This window comes from Cnephaeus nilssonii (assembly GCF_951640355.1).
Source record: "Cnephaeus nilssonii genome assembly, chromosome: 1".
NCBI classification, from domain to species: domain Eukaryota; kingdom Metazoa; phylum Chordata; class Mammalia; order Chiroptera; family Vespertilionidae; genus Cnephaeus; species Cnephaeus nilssonii.
In genome coordinates this window covers 42,862,930-42,881,909 of record NC_137072.1, presented here as the reverse complement: position 1 = coordinate 42,881,909, position 18,980 = coordinate 42,862,930, and the positions used below count along the sequence as shown (strand labels likewise).

The window sequence follows — 18,980 nt, the reverse complement described above, 5'->3', positions numbered from 1 at the left end:
ATTTGTTTGGTGTGCGCAACAGAAAATATTTTGCTTTCAGAGAACAAGAAAAATAGGTTTATTTACATTACACTTATTAATTTGTGCAGTTATTCAGTGTCTGGTAAGTTAATGTTCAAGAAAATATTAATTTTTATTAAAATGTTCTATTTTATGTTAATGATTACTTGTTTATTTCAGTCCTTTGTATTCAGCATGTCTCTATCGAAATAAACCTACGTTTTTATGAAAATTGAAGCTTTTGTTTTTTGCGGCCCACATAAACTTAAACCTTGTTTATTTAGCTCATGTTAGCCTTTGAGTTTGACATGCTTGCTCTAAACATTATTTTTGCTTGTTTTTGTTTTAACTATAAAAATAGTACACTGCATGTCATTCTTCAGTGACTTCCTATGTTACATTTCTGGAGTTCATTCTTTCATCATTTTCACTGCTGTTCAGGAGTCCATTGGAAGGACATACTTTACTTATGCCTTCCACTATAAATGGACTTTAGGGTTTCCAATTTTTTGTTTTCACAGACAGCGCTGCTATGAATGAATATTCATGAACATGTCCCTGGTGCAGATGTGCTGCAAGTTTCTCTAGGGCAGAGCTTCCCACAGTGTGTACCATGGCTTGAACGGATGTAGATGTGAATGAAGGGCTGAGCAATCTTCTTAGCTCTGCAGCAGCCCATAGGAAAAGAGCTCTTTGTCCTGCCTAGAGAGCAGAGTAGTCCCTTTAGTCCCGTCTGCCAAACAAATGTCATCATTTGCTAGAAGCGTTACGTATCTAAATCAGGTAGAGGTACTCCTAAGTCTTCCTATTCAAAGTGTAGTCTACTGGCCAGAAATACCTCAAACTTGATAAAAATGTAGCATCTTAGGCCAGGCTGTACTAGACCTGGTGAATCAGAACCCGCATTTTAATAAGACCCCAGGTGACTCATACACAAAGTTTGAATAATATTCCTCCATGTGTGCATGTGGGTGTGTGTCTGTTGGTGTGTGTCCATGTGTATACCACATTTTGTTTATTCATCTACTGTATGTTTATACATATACCCACATAGTGTGCATGTATATAAATGTATGGTATATATAATCACATTTTCTTAGTCTGATTATCCATCAGGAGACACTTAGGTTGATATGTTATCTCTTGGTTGGCTGAAGAGTATCCTCTAGGTCAGGCAATTTGAGCTTTCAACAAAGGCCCACTGTGAATCACATGAACTTTATTCTAGAAGTCAAACCTAGTGTTATCATCAGGCCCTTAGTTAGAAATGAGGCATCTGATTAGAAACAGCAAATGAGAAGTGTTTACACTACACTGATACAGTTTACAATACAAAAAGATCTGAGCTGGTACTAGGAACATTTGTGGAGTTCATGAGCCACATTGCTTACTGTAGAAGCAAATACTTCCTTTCATCTTCCTGAGATACTGTTGCATAGTACAGTAATTAATAATAGTGATCATTTATTAGTAAAGAAAAACTGTTTTGGATTTACTTTTTTTAAGAAGGTAAATGAATTAGGAAATTTTTTATTAAAGTTTATTAAAACATTTGGTGATGACGTTTTCAGGTTTTTTTTTAATTTCTTTGAACTACCTTATTTTCTAGATATAGATATACAAGATAAATGTGATATTACTGACGTTTCTATAAGAACTTCAAATAAAGTACTTTTTTTAGTATTTTAATATATTTCAAGTTTATTGTTGTGGATGAAATAGAGTCTTCTCTTCAGTTGCAGATTCTTTATCCTGTCCTGTTACACAAAATGTTCAGCCTCCCAAGTCCAGCCCAATGGTATCCACTGCTGTGTCAGGAGCCTCGTCAGCAAGATTACCTCCTACTGCAAATCACCTCGTTGAACCTGTGGCCTCAGTTACACAGCCATCGGAGCTGTTACAACAGAAAGGTATTGGAGACATTCAGTATACTATATATGTAGCACACATATACATACATACATACTGATTAAACTAGGTAGTCAAACTGGATAACCACAATTTTTTGAAAATATGAAAAAATGTAATTTATAATCTCAGTTCCAACACAACTATTTTCTTTTTCATATATTAACGTTTAGTCTCTATAGATTTATATTTTGTATAATTGCAATCATAGTTTAAAGACTATTTTGTATTTTGCTTTTACATTTACTAAATTATTCACAGTTCTTCATTTATGTACGTAGTCTTTATAGCCATTTCCTGGCTAATAATTCATTGTGTCAGTGTATTATAATTTACTAATCCATCCCTCTATTGTAGAAAATTTATTTTCTACTTTTTAAAGGTTATTATAGTTTCTTTTATAATAAAGTGCTCAATATTTCCTTATTTAGTGTGTTTCCATATCCTATATGATGATTTCTATGCTTTGTCATTACTATTAATGGAAAGTAGCTTTTGACCTAATTTTGAGAATGAGAGGGGTGAAAATGAAATTGTACCCCACATTCCCAGCATTGACAAGCAATATAGTTTGTTTGTTTGCTTGTTTAATATTTTCCATGTGTTAAGTAAGTGACAGGCAACTAAATTATATTATTTTGACCCTCTTTTCCCACATTGTCTTTTCTTTTGGCAGTATTCATGATTATTTCCTGTCTGACTAAAATTCCAAATCTACTTTTGGTTCAGGTTAACATACTGTATTTTTCATTTGATAAGAGTTAACTGAACTATTTTTTTAAATCCACAATTTACATATATTTCCAGAGCAACCATTGGTAATATTTTAGGGACTATACTCACTATGTGATGATAACTCCTGATTTTGAATATGAACAATTCTCTCTCTTATGTTTTGAAACTTAGAAAAAGTATCATAAATCCTTAGGCTGATTTCACTGTCTGTACTAGTATATGTTGAGTATTTATGTAGTCTACAGAAGCCTTTCGATCATTTGATCAGATTATCTACACTAATAAAAGAGAAAGATGCAAATTGACCATACCTTCGCAGCACCCACCAGCCAATCAGGAGTGAGTATGCAAATTAGCCCAACAAAGATGGCCAAGGGGGCGGGGCAGGACACTTTCAGGGCCTCTGGGCAGTGTGGAAAAGCGGGGCCTGAGCAGAAAGGTGGCTCCAGGGCTGGAGAGGAAAGGCGGTGCCGGCAGCCAGGGAAAGGAAGGCCCATTCTTGCACAAATCTTCCTGCATCGGGCTTCTAGTATATTATAAATTTTGTTATTTGGTTTTATAGGAAAACCAATTCCAGCACCAATGAGTGTCCATTGATTCCCAACCAGCCAGTGGGTATATTGGGAATAGAATCTAGTTGTGTGTCTTTTTAATCCTCACCCGAGGATTTTTTTTTCCCCCCGTTGATTTTCAGATAGAGTGGAAGGGAGGGAAGAAGTGGGGGAAGAAAGAGAGAGAGAAACATCGACATGAGAGAGACACATCAATTGTTTGCCTCCATCGAACAACCGAGGTACATGCCCTTTCCCTGGAGTCGAACTTGAAACCCTTTCATCTGCGGGCCAGTGCTCTAACCCCTAAGCAATCGGCCAGAGCAGAATCTAGTTTTTATAAGTGTTTGCCTTATAAGTGTTTCACTTATAAGTGAAAGGCTGATAGGAAAGTTTTGCTTGTCATGAGTAAGGGTAGGTTGAAGCCCTAAATGAACGAATGGTATCTTTTTGTATCTTTCATCTGCATTGATGATTCATTTCATTTTTTGTTGTTGTTAATCCTCACCTGAGAATATTTTTTCCATTTATTTATTTATTTATTTTTAGAGAGAGTGGAAGGGAGAGAGACAGAGAAACATCAATGTGAGAGACACACATTGATTGGTTGCCTCTAACACGTGCCCCGACTAGGGATGGAGGTTGAGCCTGCAACCCAGGTATGTGCCCTTGACCAGAATCGAGCAGGGGACCCTTCAGTCCTTGGGTCAACACTCTATCCACTGAACCAAGCAGACTAGGGCATCCCCTGCTATTTTTTTCCCTTTTATAATTTCTTTTTGACCATTTTACTTTTTAAATACATGGTATTATCTTACTGTATCATATACCACTTTTTCCCGAAATAATCATAATTACTTTTCTTACTAAGTAGATTTGAAAAGAGAATGACCTTATTGAGCACTTATTAATGTGCCAGATATTTTATATTTATTATTTAATCCCCATGTCAATCCTATGATATAGATAGTATCTGTTTTACAGATGAGAAAAGTGAGATTCACAAAATAATTACATAACCTGTCCAAATTATAAATTAGTAAGTAGCAGAGGAAAAGATTTTTAACTCAGACCTTCTGTCCTTGTGCTCTTTCTATAAAATGAGGCTGAATTTGTTGTTGTTGGCTTTTAAACTCTTGATTTACCTAAGAAACGCTCCTTGTTAGAATAAATAACAGAAAAAGATAATACTGGAGATACTGGAATTGTAGCTTTTAATATGAAATACAGGTAATTCCTGTCTTATATCTGAGATGGGACCCTGGATGGAACAAACACTCAACCAAAAACACTTAACCGGAAAAGCAAAAGAAAAAATAATCCAAAAATTTGAAGATAATGTAAGGAGCCTCTGGGACAACTTCAAGTGTACCAACATCAGAATTATGGGGGTGCCAGAAGAAGAGAGAGAGCAAGATACTGAAAACCTACTTGAAGAAATAATGACTGAAAACTTCCCCCACTTGGTGAAAGAAATAGACTTACAAGTCCAGGAAGCGCACAGAACCCCAAACAAGAGGAATCCAAAGAGGACCACACAAAGACACATCATAATTAAAATGCCAAGGGCAAAAGACAAAGAGAGAATATTAAAAGCAGCAAGAGAAAAACAGTTAGTTACCTACAAGGGAGCACCCATACGATTGTCAGCTGATTTCTCAACAGAAACTGCAGGCCAGACGGGAGTGGCAAGAAATATTCAAAGTGATGAATAGCAAGAACCTACAACCAAGATTACTCTGCCCAGCAAAGCTATCATTCAGAATGGAAGGTCAGATAAAGAGCTACACAGACAAGAAAAAGCTAAAGGAGTTCATCACCACCAAACCAGTATTAGAGGAAATGCTGAAAGGTACTCTTTAAGAGGAAGAAGAAGAAAAAGGTAAAGATAAAAATTATGAACAACAAATACTTATCTATCAACAAGTGAATTAAAAATCTGAGGAACAGAATAAACTGGTGAATATAATAGAATCAGGGGCATAGAAAGGGAGTGGACTGACAATTCTCTGGGGTAAAGGGGTGTGGGGGGTGTGGGAAGAGACTGGACAAAAATTGTACACCTATGGATGAGGACAGTGTGGGGGAGGTAAGGGCAGAGGGTGGGGTGAGAACAGGGTGGAGAGGAGCTATGGGGGGAAAAAAGAGGAACAATTATAATAATCTGAACAATAGAGATTTATTAAATTAAAAAAAAACACGAATTAGTATTACGAAGGATACTACTCAGGTTGGTGGAAGGTTCTTTTTTCTAATGACTTATCCCAGAGATAAGTATTAAGAATAGCTGAAAATAATTGTTTTTTTATTAAATTTACACACAAAAAAACATGTTTTTAAATAACACCTATTTACATAATATTTAGTATATTTCAAGCACCATTCTAAGATTTGAAATATGTATATTAATTTAGTTCATCCTCAAAATAACTATTTGAGGTAGTTATTACCCCACTTACAGAAAGGTTAGTAACTTGCCCAAGGACACACAACTTGTAAGTAGTGGTAGCACCTAGAATTGAACTCAGAATCCCAATCTTTATCTATAATATCCTGTTGTTTATATAGTCAGTATTTCTTACTGTTTTGCTTTGTTCTCATGGGATTCTTTCGAAAGTAATGGGTTGTTTGACAGTAATAATTGGGGACCCCATCCATTCAGAATTATTTTTTTATTTTTATTTTTTGATGAATACATTTCCTTTATCAAGGGAGATAACCCCTTCCCCCCCCCAAACAAACAAACAAACAAACAAACACAAAAAACAACACCAAAACCCCAAACATGTAAAAACCCAGGGTTCTAGAAATACAAACTCAATTCATTCAAATTCAATCTCATCCAGACACTGGTCACAAATCCTAGTGAGGTGCCTGTAAGCACCAAGTCGGAGAGGGGCAAAGAGTGAGGCCAAGAGAAAGAGTGGGAAGGGGGCCTTCATAGGCCCCCTAGTGATCACTCTCACAGTGTCACCTCCACCCCTTCCCAGTGACAGTGAAGACCTACCAGGCCCTGTCCTTTTGACCCCCACCCCACCCCTGGCCAGGGCTTCGAAGGCCAGTCCCAAATGGTTCTACCCTCTCTTGCTCCATCCTCACTTGTCCAGGCTTCTAGCCTCGCTCTTCTCCTCCTCCTCCACATTCTTCTCTGTGATTAGTAGCAGGTCAGGGTACTGTAAGCCATAGTGAGGCTGGGGCCAGGGGAGGCGGGGTGAAGAGAGAAGAAGAGCTGTCCAAGGACCACTGTCTTCATGGGATCCCAAATTGTACAACCAGCTCCTCGCTTGCGTTCACACGGATCTGAGAAAGTGCACTGTAGGCATAAGCAGCTATCCTGGAGACCGGCTGCGGGTCGGAGAAGGGGATGGGTTCTCTGGCCAGCACTTGGTGGGGCTGACTGGTGAGAGATGGCATTGGCGGCAGCTTCTTCCAATGGGTCAGGCTGCTGCTCAGCACAGCCAAGCGGGTGCAGTACTGCCTTGCCCGTCCATGTACTCAAGCTGCTCCATGCCCTGGGAGTCTGCAGCAGACACGTCAATGATGTTGCTGGCTGTCTTGGCAAGAATGGAGGAGAGCAGGGCCTGCTCATCTGCGAGCGGAAGGCAGGCTGTGGTAATGGCTCGGCTCCATTGAAGGCTTTGGTCGGGGGGCTGCTAGGGTCCAGCAGCAGCTTCCGCTCCTCTCGGTCCTGGTCCGAGTCCTCGTTCTCGCTGCTGTAGCAGCACCCCATGGCCGGGGTCGGGCCGGGCGCTCAGGCCGTGAGGAGGGACGTCGTCCATAAGGAGCCCTTCCGGTCACATGACCCGTGGCTGCAATCCAGAATTATTAAATGCATTCATTTTTCAATATTTCTGAATTAAGAATATTCCAGTGAAAACCAACCCTATTTGTAAGGTTTCATCTTTAACTGAAACATGTATGGCAAGGTAAAAGAAAGTCTATAGGTTTAGGGTGTTTTGACTAATAATTTAAGGAAGGGGGTATGTTTTCCCTTTAGCGCCTGAGATTTTTATATCTCAGGACAATGCATTATAGTAAGGTTTAGGATAAATTCAGAATAAGTGTTTCCTTTGTAAAGGGAGAGAAAGGCTGTTGTTAACACAGGCACTTTCTTAGGTGAGTAAGTTTTTGGAAAGAGAGGACTATGGTAATTGATTCCCTGAAAACCATCCTTGGAAAGTTATATAGTATGAGTACGTCATTTGAAGACCAGTTTAGGAAAAATAACAGTTGCTTCAAAGTCTGAACTTTTTTTTTTTTTTGTTAAAATATATTTTATTGATTTTTTACAGAGAGGAAGAGAGAGGGATAGAGAGTTAGAAACATCAATGAGAGAGAAACATCGATCAGCTGCCTCTTGCACACCCCCTACTGGGGATGTGCCCGCAACCAAGGTACATGCCCTTGACCGGAATCAAACCTGGGACCTCTCAGTCCGCAGGCCGATGCTCTATCCACTGAGCCAAACCGGCTTTGGCCAAAGTCTGAACTTTTGAATTTACAAAAGCTAACCTCACAAGGGATTTGTTCTCTTAAGACTAGTTTTATTTATTTCCAATGTAGCTGTTTCTAGGGAACAGTGAAAAGCCTTTTATTAAGCATCCCCAAGGATATGGTCTCCTGGAGAGTTTTACCTGAAGGTACTTTAATGATGGGTAGTTTAAACCAAATGTCCTTTTTAAGATATTGGAGCCCTGTTAATTACAGAACTCTTCATAATGTCAGATTCTTGCAGACTTCTTGCTTCTTGGTTTAATAGTCATACCTTGGAAGTGCTAATTTAGACAGAATAAGTTAGGATATAGCATTCCCTCCCCATTTGATGGTGTTGGGCATGGTGGAATGGAAGATACTCCTTGTACATTTTTGCAGTGGGTTTTGGGCTGAGCTCTGCATACTCATTTAGTGCAGTTTGTATGTACTGGATGGATCTAATCTAGAGAAGGGCACTTAATACGGATTGGCTGATATTCTGGAGCTCTTAACATTCCTCTGTGGATTAAATAAAATGTCATATTCTTGTGCCATTACCATCACCAAGCTTTTTAAACAAAGTTTACTTGAACAAGGAAAGGAAGGCTCAATTCTGAACATTTGGGGAAGGGCTTAAATCTTGATGCTTTCATCTCCAGCACTTATAAAGCATTGCATCTTTTTGCAGGAAATTAATGTTTTGAGTATGCTGGCTGACATTCTGTTAATATAGTATAGTTGACAACTATAATATAATCTAACATGATATTATGATGAGTAATAATATTAGTCTTTCTTATTCGTAAATTTGTTCCAGTGCACTGAGTCATTGTTTTATAATTTTTAATTATTTGATAGACATTTTATTTGCTTCCAATTAAGTATTGAATATTTTTCTGATAATAAATAAATCTATTTTTATTGATTAAATCTGAAGAAAGAGAAGGAAATATTTATCTTATAATGTTATGGTGTCTCTGTACTTTGATTCCTTTGGTTAGTTACAGAGTCAACAACCTACATATTCATTCAATCATGAAAATAATGGATTCTCCTGATTTTTTTTCTGATTATTATTTATTAATTATTGTGTTATTTTAGACCTACTTTTGCCTCATCCTGTATGTGTGCTTTCTAAAGTGCAGTGCTAATTACATTTAGCACATCTTTTTTTTATGATTGGCTTTGGTGTGCTTTTGTACTTTTATTTAAATGCTTTTGTCGTATAGTCAGAAAATTTGGAGCATTTTAAGAGGTACAGTGTTACTGTGTAGAAAATGATATTCAAAACTTCCACCTTCTGCAACTCCACTGTCCTCTTTCAAGCTTCCTCTTACATCCCACTGCCATGGATAGGCATAGGACTTCTTAGCCTGCAGTGAACTGCCAATAGAAAGCAAAGCAGGCTCATCTCCAGTTGCTAGTTCAAATCTTCTCTAGTTGGACTGGAATTTAGTATTTCCTTTAAAAGGCCATCTCTTCCATTTTCTGTCTGTGCAAGGCTCTGTATATTCAATGATAAACAAAACAGGTATAGTTCCCATCCTTACTAACATTGAGTGAAGCTAGGGGAGGTGGGGTTTCTGTCATTAATTATTTCCACTTCTGAAACATGTGGTAAGTTTATAGCAGGATGTCTGGATGGTCGGGCTTCCCACCGGAAGAGGGACATTTTAAAGCCAGCCTTTTGGACTGCTAGTCGAAAGCTACCACCTCGCCCTGTAGCCACTGCTCCTGGCACATCCTGCATGACACATGGCTCCCAACACTCGAAAGTACTTCATTTTAAGGAAGTCCTTAAATTGAAGAATTTCTTTTCTATAAAACTTTTTTACTGTAAATGTATATTAACTTGTAAACTTCCTAGTATATCTAACCTAAGGTCTAATATTAGTCAAATTTTCATCTTAGCTAGGCTTTTATTAGAGGAATATGCCCCTCTGAATTTGGTCTTTTAAGGTATCAAGCTTATTTCTTACATTTTCTGAAATTACTTAAATTGATTTTAATTTCTCAGATGAATTTATCATAACTGCCATTTTACCTATATTTAGAAGATGTTTCAGCAAAGCTAGCTGATTTTTTTCATGACTTTTTTAGTCAGGGTAAGGAGATCACACATGTACAGTTTAACCTTTATTCTCTTCTCAGCTCAGATGTTATTCCTGAATAGTTTTTTTCTTACTATAGACATAGTTATGTTTATCCATGCTAATTTAAAAGGTCACCTGAAAGAAACAATGGAGAGAGCATCAGGGAGCTGCCATGGGATTTTGATGAGGCCAGGCTACATTGTGTTTCCAGTATTGTGAAAAGCTCTTGAAAATTCACACAGTTTCTAGGTTTTTCTTTTTTCAAGCTGAGCTGTAAGATTTTCCTTACAGGGGGCTTGTTCTTACTTATAAAGTGTTTTCATTTTTAATTAAGATTATTTTCCCTCTTAAAATTTCTGTGGTTGTTAGTGTTTTAAGTCTTGATTTTGCCACATTAATTAAATAATAAAGATACCCAATCAAAATTTTAAAGGCAAGTATTATACAGTTACCAGCTGTTGTGCCTTTTCTACAGACTCTGCCTTCTCTTGATCTACTTCATTGATCTACTTGAGACTCACGTGCAGGCAATAGACTGAAGCTGATATGATTGGCCATCTCAGAAAATACACTATTCTGTAATTGCCACACTTGCAGGGCCACAATTAATTACCCCCTCCCACACACACACACACACACACACACCCTTTTTTTGAACATCTGCTGATAGCACAGAACTATGCTAAATACAGTTCTTTTCTTTAACTGCCATTCTTTTTCCGTTATGAGAACTGAGTTACCATCAAGGTGGCATTAACAGAAGGAAGGTATCAAGTATCTGTGTGTGTGTTATATGCTTTATAAATTCATTTCAGTAGAATGATCACTGCTCACCAAGAATGCACAGTCCCAAAGGAAGTATACTACAAGGGCCCTAAACTTAAAGAAGGTAAACATGCATAGAACTCAGTACGATTTTCAGAGATTATCATTGCCGTTTCCTAATATTGTTAGTGTAATACTTGGTACTTTTTTCCACACTTAAATCAGCTACTTCATATTAAAGCTGCTTTACTAAACTGCTCTTAGAGATTTTTCTAACAGTTTCAGTTTTGATAATAAATTTGCTAATATTAATATGCATGCTGGGTTGTTCTTCGGAATGTCAGAGTTCTTTCTCACTTTTAATGCAATGTCAAATTTTATTTCTCATCTTTCCTGTTGGTTTGACTCGTGTTTGTGCTTTCCACTTTACAGGCATGCAGTATGGTGAATATGTTAATAATCAAGCTAGCTCCGCACCAACTCCCTTGTCATCAACTTCCGATGATGAGGAAGAGGAGGAGGAGGATGAGGAAGCAGGTCTGCTTTAGCTTTACACTAGTTCTTAATCTTTTCCTACTCAAGTTCTTTTTTTTTTTTGTTTAATGTCCACAGTCTTATAGCCTCTTTAAAAAGTGTCTTTGCAGATTTAGCTCAATGAACTTACTTGGTTTAGGTTATAGAAGATTGGGGTCACTTGAAATTAGGTGTTTTGCTTATTTATTTGTTTTGTTTTTCTTCCTTTGGACATCTTTATCATTTCATTAAGTAACAATACATCGTTCATGATGACAGTGGTTTTTTCTTTCAGAAATGCATTTCCGCTCAGGTCATGCAAAAGGATTGAGTGTTGATTGAAGCTTTTGACTGTTTGCTCTAACACCCCATTAGGAGGAATTTTTATTTTCTGCTTTGCATGCTACTTAGTCTAAGCAGAATAAACCATTTGGATTTTATATAACAATGACAGAGAAGTAGAAGTAAGCTCCTTTTTTTGGCACTTACTATATGTTTAGAAAGCCAAAAATTTGTAGTTACTTTAAAGTTTGCAAATATCCTCTATATATGGTGGCTGTAGCTGGAAGTTCCATCTTTCTGTACAGTGAGAGGGGGCAGAGTATTGGGGCTAAATTGAAGGAATTTGATATCAGTGTTAGAGTTCAAAAAGTTCAAATAGAAATGGTGTTCAAATGGTGATTGGATGTCTGGCCTAGCCTTAAATCTAATTAATTAAAATACTAAACATTTGCAGTTGCTTTATTATTTCTAGCCTGCTGCAGATATGTAGTATTTAATCAGTAATATGGATTATAGATTTTCTTAAGTGCCAGTAAACTAACAGTATAATAAGTGCCAGTTATCTCATTTCTCTATAAAAGTATCCTGAGTTCTGTACAACTAATTTATAGCCCATTTGTAACCTTATTAAAAATGCAATAAGCTCACAGTATAGTTTGGGATATAGAAAAAAATTACAATGAGTTCTGTGTCTTCATAGTGTTTTATAGGAATATATAGGATAATCTGGAACCAGATGTAGGGTTGGATGACAGGGAAGATTCTCGGGGGATTAGGACTGGTACCTGAGCTGAGTCTAAAAGGAGAATTTGGAATTAGGCAGGTGAGGGATCCGGGGAGAGGCACAGATACTTTTTAAAACAAAGCAAGGAGCTTTTGAGTAGATGGCATATTGGGGAACTTTAGTGAATCTGGGACCTATGGCCTGCAAAGGACCATGGCCAGAAGATTCGAATGAGGTTGGGTAGGATGACTGGATGAGATCTTGGAAAACCTGGCACAGCAGTTCCTCGAATAACATCATTTTGGTATAAAGTTAATGAGATACTGCAAGAACTTAAATCTTGTTTATATTGATTAGCCTATGGTCAAATTGATTTAATTATACATCACTTCACTTACACAGAAGCTATAGATGATGTTAAGTGAGGACTTACTGTATTTCATAGTAAGGTGTTTGGATTTTATTTTGAAGGTAGTGAGGGGTCACTGAGGCAGTTTACATGGAAAAATAACAGCCAAATTTGCACTTTAGAAAGATCTCTTACAAAAGTATTCATAGGAGCATATTGAAACTGGGCTCTTAGAATAATCTGGTGAGGAAAATGAGTTCTGAGGCTAAGGTAGCAGGAAGATCGAAGGAGAGTATAGCAGAGCATTATCAAACAAAGAAAATTATTTTTATAAATCAAAAGTAATTTGGTTAGCAGTGGTAAATGTTAAGGAATGTTTGGTTGAAGTCTGAGAAAAAACAGTTGGCTTTATTAATCGGGGTTCCTGTCTTGTTTTTTCTCCCCCCACCCCACCCCACCCAACCCTATTTGTAACACTGTTTGAGGGGATAGGGGGAGGGATGAGAGAAAGTGAAGAACATTTTCTAAGTCTGGTTAATATTTGTTTAATATTAACAGTAGTCCTGTGGAGTAGGTTTTAGTTTAAAATCCATTGTTACAATTAAGAAGTGGCTCAGAGATGTTAGGTGTCTTGTCCATTTTCTTTTAACGGATAAGCGAGATGGAATTTGACTTACATTTTTTCCATGATTTATGCAAGTTATGAAGAAAACAAATTTCAAGTTATCTTGGTTATTTTAAAGTTGACCAATACTAGTAAGTACATTGGACTTCCTTGACCCATGTTGCTTATCTTTTAAAGGCTTAAATGCATCTCCATACTTTTCCCCCACCTTCAAGGATTCTGAGCTGTTCTTATGATCTATGTTCTCCCTTTGCTTCCTCAGATTTCAGCTCTTCCTTTCTTCCTCCTCCTCTTCTTTCAGTGTATGACATGTAGCCAATAAAAGAATAAGGGAAAATTCTCCCTAAGTACTACATTCAAATAGTGATAACAAATACTCTGATTTGTTCTCAGAGTATTTGTTATCACTAATTGTAGTGTGAAATGACTGAGGTAAATTTGGCCTATGTAAGGTTTCAGAGTGGTGCTCTTGGTTCAACTGAAACCAGCTGGTATGCAGAAAGCATATTTTGCTTGATGTAATGGTTCCAAAGATCAGTACTCCTGTATTCTAAGAGTTTTATAGTTTTAGTAGCTTACATTTTGGTCTGTGATCCACTTTTAGTTCATTTTAGTGTAGAGTATAAAGAAAGAGTCTAACTTTACTAGTATTCCTCTGCCTCTGACTATCTAGTTATTCCAGCATTATTTGTTGAAAAGAATGTTCTTTCCCCATAGAAATATCTTGGCATATTGTTTTGTTTTGAGGTGAAATTTACACAATAATAAAATTAATCATTTTAAAGTGTACAATTCAGTGCCATTTAGTATATTCACAATGTTGTGCAACCACCACTTCTATCAGTTCTAATTTTGTGAATGTACTAACTAAACATTACATTATCTCAAAAGAAAATTGTGTAACCATTAAGCAACAACTTCCCATTTCCCCCTCCTCTCAGCTCTTGGAAACCCCAATCTACTTTCTAACCCTATAGATTTACCTGTTCTGCATATTTCATATAAATGAAACAATGCAATGTGTGACCTGTTCTGTCTCGCTTGTTTCACTTAGCATGTTTCAGAGATTATTCATATTGCAGCATGTGTTTGTACTCTATTCCTTTTTTATAGATAAACTAGTAAATAATACTCCATGGTATAGATATACCATATTTTGTTTATCCATTCATCTGCTGATGAATATTTGGGTTTTGATGTATTGTTTTTTTAACGCTATCACTTTTAGACTTTGACCTTATTTATCAGCATTCTTCTTTAGTTATAAATTCACAAATAAAAAAAGAAGATCCATTGTTCCCCATTCTTAATTAAGAGTAATGACATATATACACCATTTTTCTAGTTATCACAAAGAAAGCACTTTGTGTTTTCCATCTATTTTTTTGTAGTCCTCATACATTGCATAAGTTTTTTCATGTTTAGTGTCTCATTTTGAGCCTCACAAGAAATTAAAAAAGACATACAAGGCATTTTTTAAATTGTTCTCATTTTGCAGGAGAGTATTGATGAATGTTGTTTACCCAAAGTTATATAACAAGTAAATGACAGAGTCTAATGTAACTGCAGTCTTTTGCTCCAAAGCCTGTTCTTTGCTGGTAATAAAATCAGTCTATGCAAAAAGCTTTAGCTGTTATGCCATGAGTCAACATATCTAGTCACATGGTTTTCCAAAAGTAGTCAATGAAAGATAATTATGCATGCCTGTTCTTTTTATATCACAGTTAAAAATTAACCTAAAATGTAGTTTAAACTCCATCTATAATAATAAAAGCGTAATATGCTAATTAGACTGGACGTCCTCCCGGACAACCTTACGGATGAAGACAACCTTCCGGATGAAGCCGGGGCTGCAAGGGAAGTCCCGGTCCTGGCAGCCGGGGGAAGGAAGGCCTACTCTTGCATGAATTTCATGTATCGGGCCTCTAGTTTATAATATTGTTGTTAAGAGCTAGGATCACCTCTGTACCACAGAATCTTGTCTTAGGGTTAAAAAAGATCAAGATCTCTAACACAAGAGAGGGACTATGTGCATTTTTGGTTTTATTCATCACTGTATACGCTAGCATATTTACCTAGTATAGCTGTAGGCTCTCAAAATATTTGTTGAGTGAATAAGTGAAGGAAATATATTGTACGTCCTACTATCTGTGTGACCCATCACTAAATTTCATCATAAATTGCCACAGAAAATTTCTATTAATCTTACAGGTTTTGAATGAACACACAATAAGAATTTTTTTTTAATTCTCATCTGAGGACATGCTTAGAGAGAGAGAAACATTGATCGGTTGCCTTTCATATGGGCTCCAACTGGGGATCGAAAAGTCATTAAAACTTAATTATCTTAAAGTATCCTAATACTGATAATATATATTAAGTAGTTTGCAGTTTGATAGATGCAGTTTGTGTGTGAAGTAATTTAATATCTATTCTCTAGGATGCCATCACATGTGAATGATTAAATCTTATTCCACTCATCAGCTCCATAGTCTTCCTACTCTCGTTCTCATCCCCTATTCTGTATCAGAAATTTATTTATGTGTTTTTAAAAATGTCTTTAAACATCAGTCATTTTACATTTTCACTAGAGTCAGCAAAGCATCTTCTATAAAATTGCCAGAGGCTGCCCTAAGATACATTATCGTTTTAGACTTAGTAGACACTTTGGTTTTCCTTTTAGGTATTGACAGCTCTTCTACCACAAGCAGTGCTTCTCCACTGCCCAACAGTTACGATGCCCTAGAAGGAGGCGGCTACCCAGGTAATTTGTTTTGTGCCTGTTTAATGGTTGCTTGAGAAGTCACTGACCATTAATTGCTTTCAAAACATGAACATGTACTATACATAATTAGTAGGGTATATATTTTTTTTAACAGAAAAGGGGACATTTTCCTGGTATTTCTCAGCCTTAATTTTATGGTATTAATTGTTATACTCCAACTATGAATGTTGTTTCTGGGCAGCTTAAGGAAATTTATTATTCTATTTTTGTTACCATGCTCTTGATCTTTTTCCTCCTCAAAGTCTTTTAATAGTGAATAATTTTTCTCTTCTTTTTCATTTTTTATGCTAATAACTCCTTAAATATATTTTATATTTCTGTTCTCATGCTTAGGTCCTTGAATTCCTTCCAACTAGCCTCTGAATATAAGTAGTCTTTGACTCTTTACTCCCCCTATGGCTCCTGGCTGCCTCCACCAGGTAAATAGATTAACCAACTTGGATGTAGTTTTTGGAGGCATTACTTTTAACCATATCAGGAAATAACTTTGGTCATTACTTAGAAATCAAAGTAGTGGATAGTATTAAAGGAAAAAAACATAAACTTAACCGTTTGCATTTAATAGTCATTTTTATTATAACATCTTGTACTGTGATTTTCCCGATTTGCCTATCTCCTATCACCTGACAACCACACCTGACTTACCTCTTTTTCTCTCTCTCTTTCTAATGACTTCAAACTTTAAGACTAATAGAATAAGTAATGTTGCCCTTCTCTTTATTTCTTATCACTCTGAGAATAATCCAGTATTAAAGTTGAAGTATTCTTAACTGAATGCACTATCTTGCTATCATTATTCTATGAATCAGAAAAGTTTAATCTTCTCAGCTTAATATAGAATTCCCTTCTAATATTTTAAGAATACTTAAATACCCTACTTTAGTCTTTTGTGGTTACAGATTTTTCCCACCCAGGAACCACTATTTGTGTGTATGTGTGTAAAAAGTTGTGGATTCTAAAAGCAATCACTATCATCAAAATATTCTAGAAGTTACTTCATTGACTAAAAGATGAATAATCTAGCCTGGCCGATGTGGCTCAGTAGTTGAGCATTGACCTATGAACCAGGAGGTCATGGTCGATTCCTGGTCAGGGCTCATGCCCAGGTTGTGGGTTTGATCCCTGATAGGGGGCGTGCAGAAGGCAGTTAATCAATGATTCTCTCATTATTGATGTTTCTATCTCTCCCTCTCCCTTTCTCTCTGAAATCAATAAAAATATATTAAAAAGAAAAGATGAATACTGTAATATTTCATGAGCTTCAGAGTAACCTGAAGTGAAATGTCCAGTGTGGTGTAGTTAGAAGATCATGGCCTTGGAGTTAGACCTTGGTTTGTTTATATTAATTTATCAACAAATCTTAATCTTATTATGAACTGTGCTTTGAGAGTAAGTGAGTGACCTACGGCAAGTTTTCTAGCTATTTATATAGCAATAAAATTAAAGAAAGATGTGAGCAACTGTAGCAGTAAGGTTAAGAAAATTGAAAGTTTACTATCAGGTACTAGGATAGATTGTATGACTATAGAAATGTATGAACTATTGTTCATTTCTTATAGAAGGGGATAAGTTTTAGACTTCCATGTTTATGACTCCAGTTCTTTATTTCTTATGCTGATGTCTTGTTAAGAGATCTTTCTACTTACAGTTCCAATGCCATGAGGAGAGACAAGCAGGAAATTTAAGGATATGACATTGCATTGACGCTCCTGTCCTTTTAATAAGTCTGGGGTGTTACCAGAAAGCCAATAAGCCAAGCCTTGCCTAATTAACACAAGATGTTAGAGAGCAGAATGTCTAGGAATGTATCTTCAAATTTAGAGCAAATAGAGTCAGTAGAAAGATGTGATTCCTCAAGAAACTTTTTAAAAATAAATTTCATTTAGTCGCTTTTGAGAATGTATTTTTTTTCAGAGTCTGATTACTGGTGAAGAATATGTTTTTTTAAATGAAAAATAGATTCAAATACATCTATATCATAGATATGACTTGAAAAAATCTAACAGTCAATATACCAAATTGTTAATAATGGTTTTGTGTAATAGAATAATTTTTAGGGTTTCTTCTTGTTATTCTTGTATATGATGATTAAATTTTCTACTGTTTTCATAGTTTTAATCACATTTTAGTTTTTGTTTTAAATTTCAGTAAAGGAAGAACATTGATTCATTAAATTCTATTGACATCTACTGCACACCAGACATTGTTTCTGGACACTTATAGACACTCTTTCAGATTTTCATAGTTTTGCCTCTACAAATAATACAGCTTTTTAGGGGATTATAGAAATATGTTACTCTTTTCATGGACATATTTTATAGATGGCAGGGTCAGATAAAAAAGGGCAAGTTAGAGTAAAGAGTAGTTGATACTCTTTTTAGTGCTTTGCTTTGTTTTCTGCTTTATAGCCCCATTTCTGAGGAAAGAATAAAAGAAAAAACTTTTTTGTATGGATAATAGTAAATATAAAGGCCTTATCTATTAAAAATACCACCTGAATATCAAAGTACTTGTTGTCAAGTGATACCAAATGAGGTTTTCTTAAAATACGTCTATATAAAAAAAAGATGGGGTGGGAACATATAAAACCAGATTAGCAAAATATTGATGATTATTAAAGCTGAATTATGAGTGTGTTGGGTTTATTAGTGTATTCTCTACTTTTGTGAATGTTCAAAATTTCCCATAATAAAAAGTTAAAAGAAAAGGAAATGCCAGAGGTTATGGCTCTCCCAAGAGCCAAGTCTTTATACAGTCACGTTTTCAAGTGTTAACACCTTGTGTTTCCCTTTGTTAGATATGCTTTCTTCATCAGCAAGCAGTCCTGCTCCTGATCCTGCTCCTGAACCTGACCCTACTCCAGCTCCAGTGCCCACTGCCCCTCAGCCTTCCAAAGTGGCTAAACCATTTGGATACGGTTACCCCACTCTTCAGCCTGGTTATCAGAATGCTGCAGCACCACTGCATTCCGGAGGACAGCCCGGTAGCCCAGCGTATTCTGGATTCCAGCAGTATGCTCAAGTATGTATTTAGTCATAGAAAGACATTGCATATCTAGAAATTGTGAAACTATCAATTCTAACAAATCCCTGGTGATTCAAATGGGTCATAGGTACAAGTACAGATAAGCCTGGATTGAGCATAGAAAGAATTTGATTCTAAATTTTATGTGTGTGC

The 18,980-nt window shown here is 36.4% G+C and overlaps 1 protein-coding gene and 1 pseudogene across 6 annotated transcripts in view; one reads left to right on the top strand and one right to left on the bottom strand.

Moving 5' to 3' along the window:
- SEC24B (SEC24 homolog B, COPII coat complex component) overlaps window positions 1-18,980 on the top strand; it is a 95,514-nt gene that overhangs the window by 37,183 nt on the left and 39,351 nt on the right. For 2 of the 5 annotated variants that reach the window (XM_079774337.1, XM_079774336.1), the window contains exons 3-6: window positions 1,737-1,910; window positions 10,958-11,062; window positions 15,702-15,782; window positions 18,601-18,824. In XM_079774337.1, coding sequence (XP_079630463.1) covers window positions 1,737-1,910; window positions 10,958-11,062; window positions 15,702-15,782; window positions 18,601-18,824 — 584 coding nt within the window. The remainder of the gene's footprint in view (window positions 1-1,736; window positions 1,911-10,957; window positions 11,063-15,701; window positions 15,783-18,600; window positions 18,825-18,980) is intronic. The other 3 variants (XM_079774339.1, XM_079774338.1, XM_079774340.1) reach the window with 2 other exon arrangements.
- On the bottom strand, window positions 1,923-10,945 carry LOC307101493 (ragulator complex protein LAMTOR1-like; annotated as a pseudogene). Its single transcript has one exon. The product of its transcript is annotated as a ragulator complex protein LAMTOR1-like (transcript).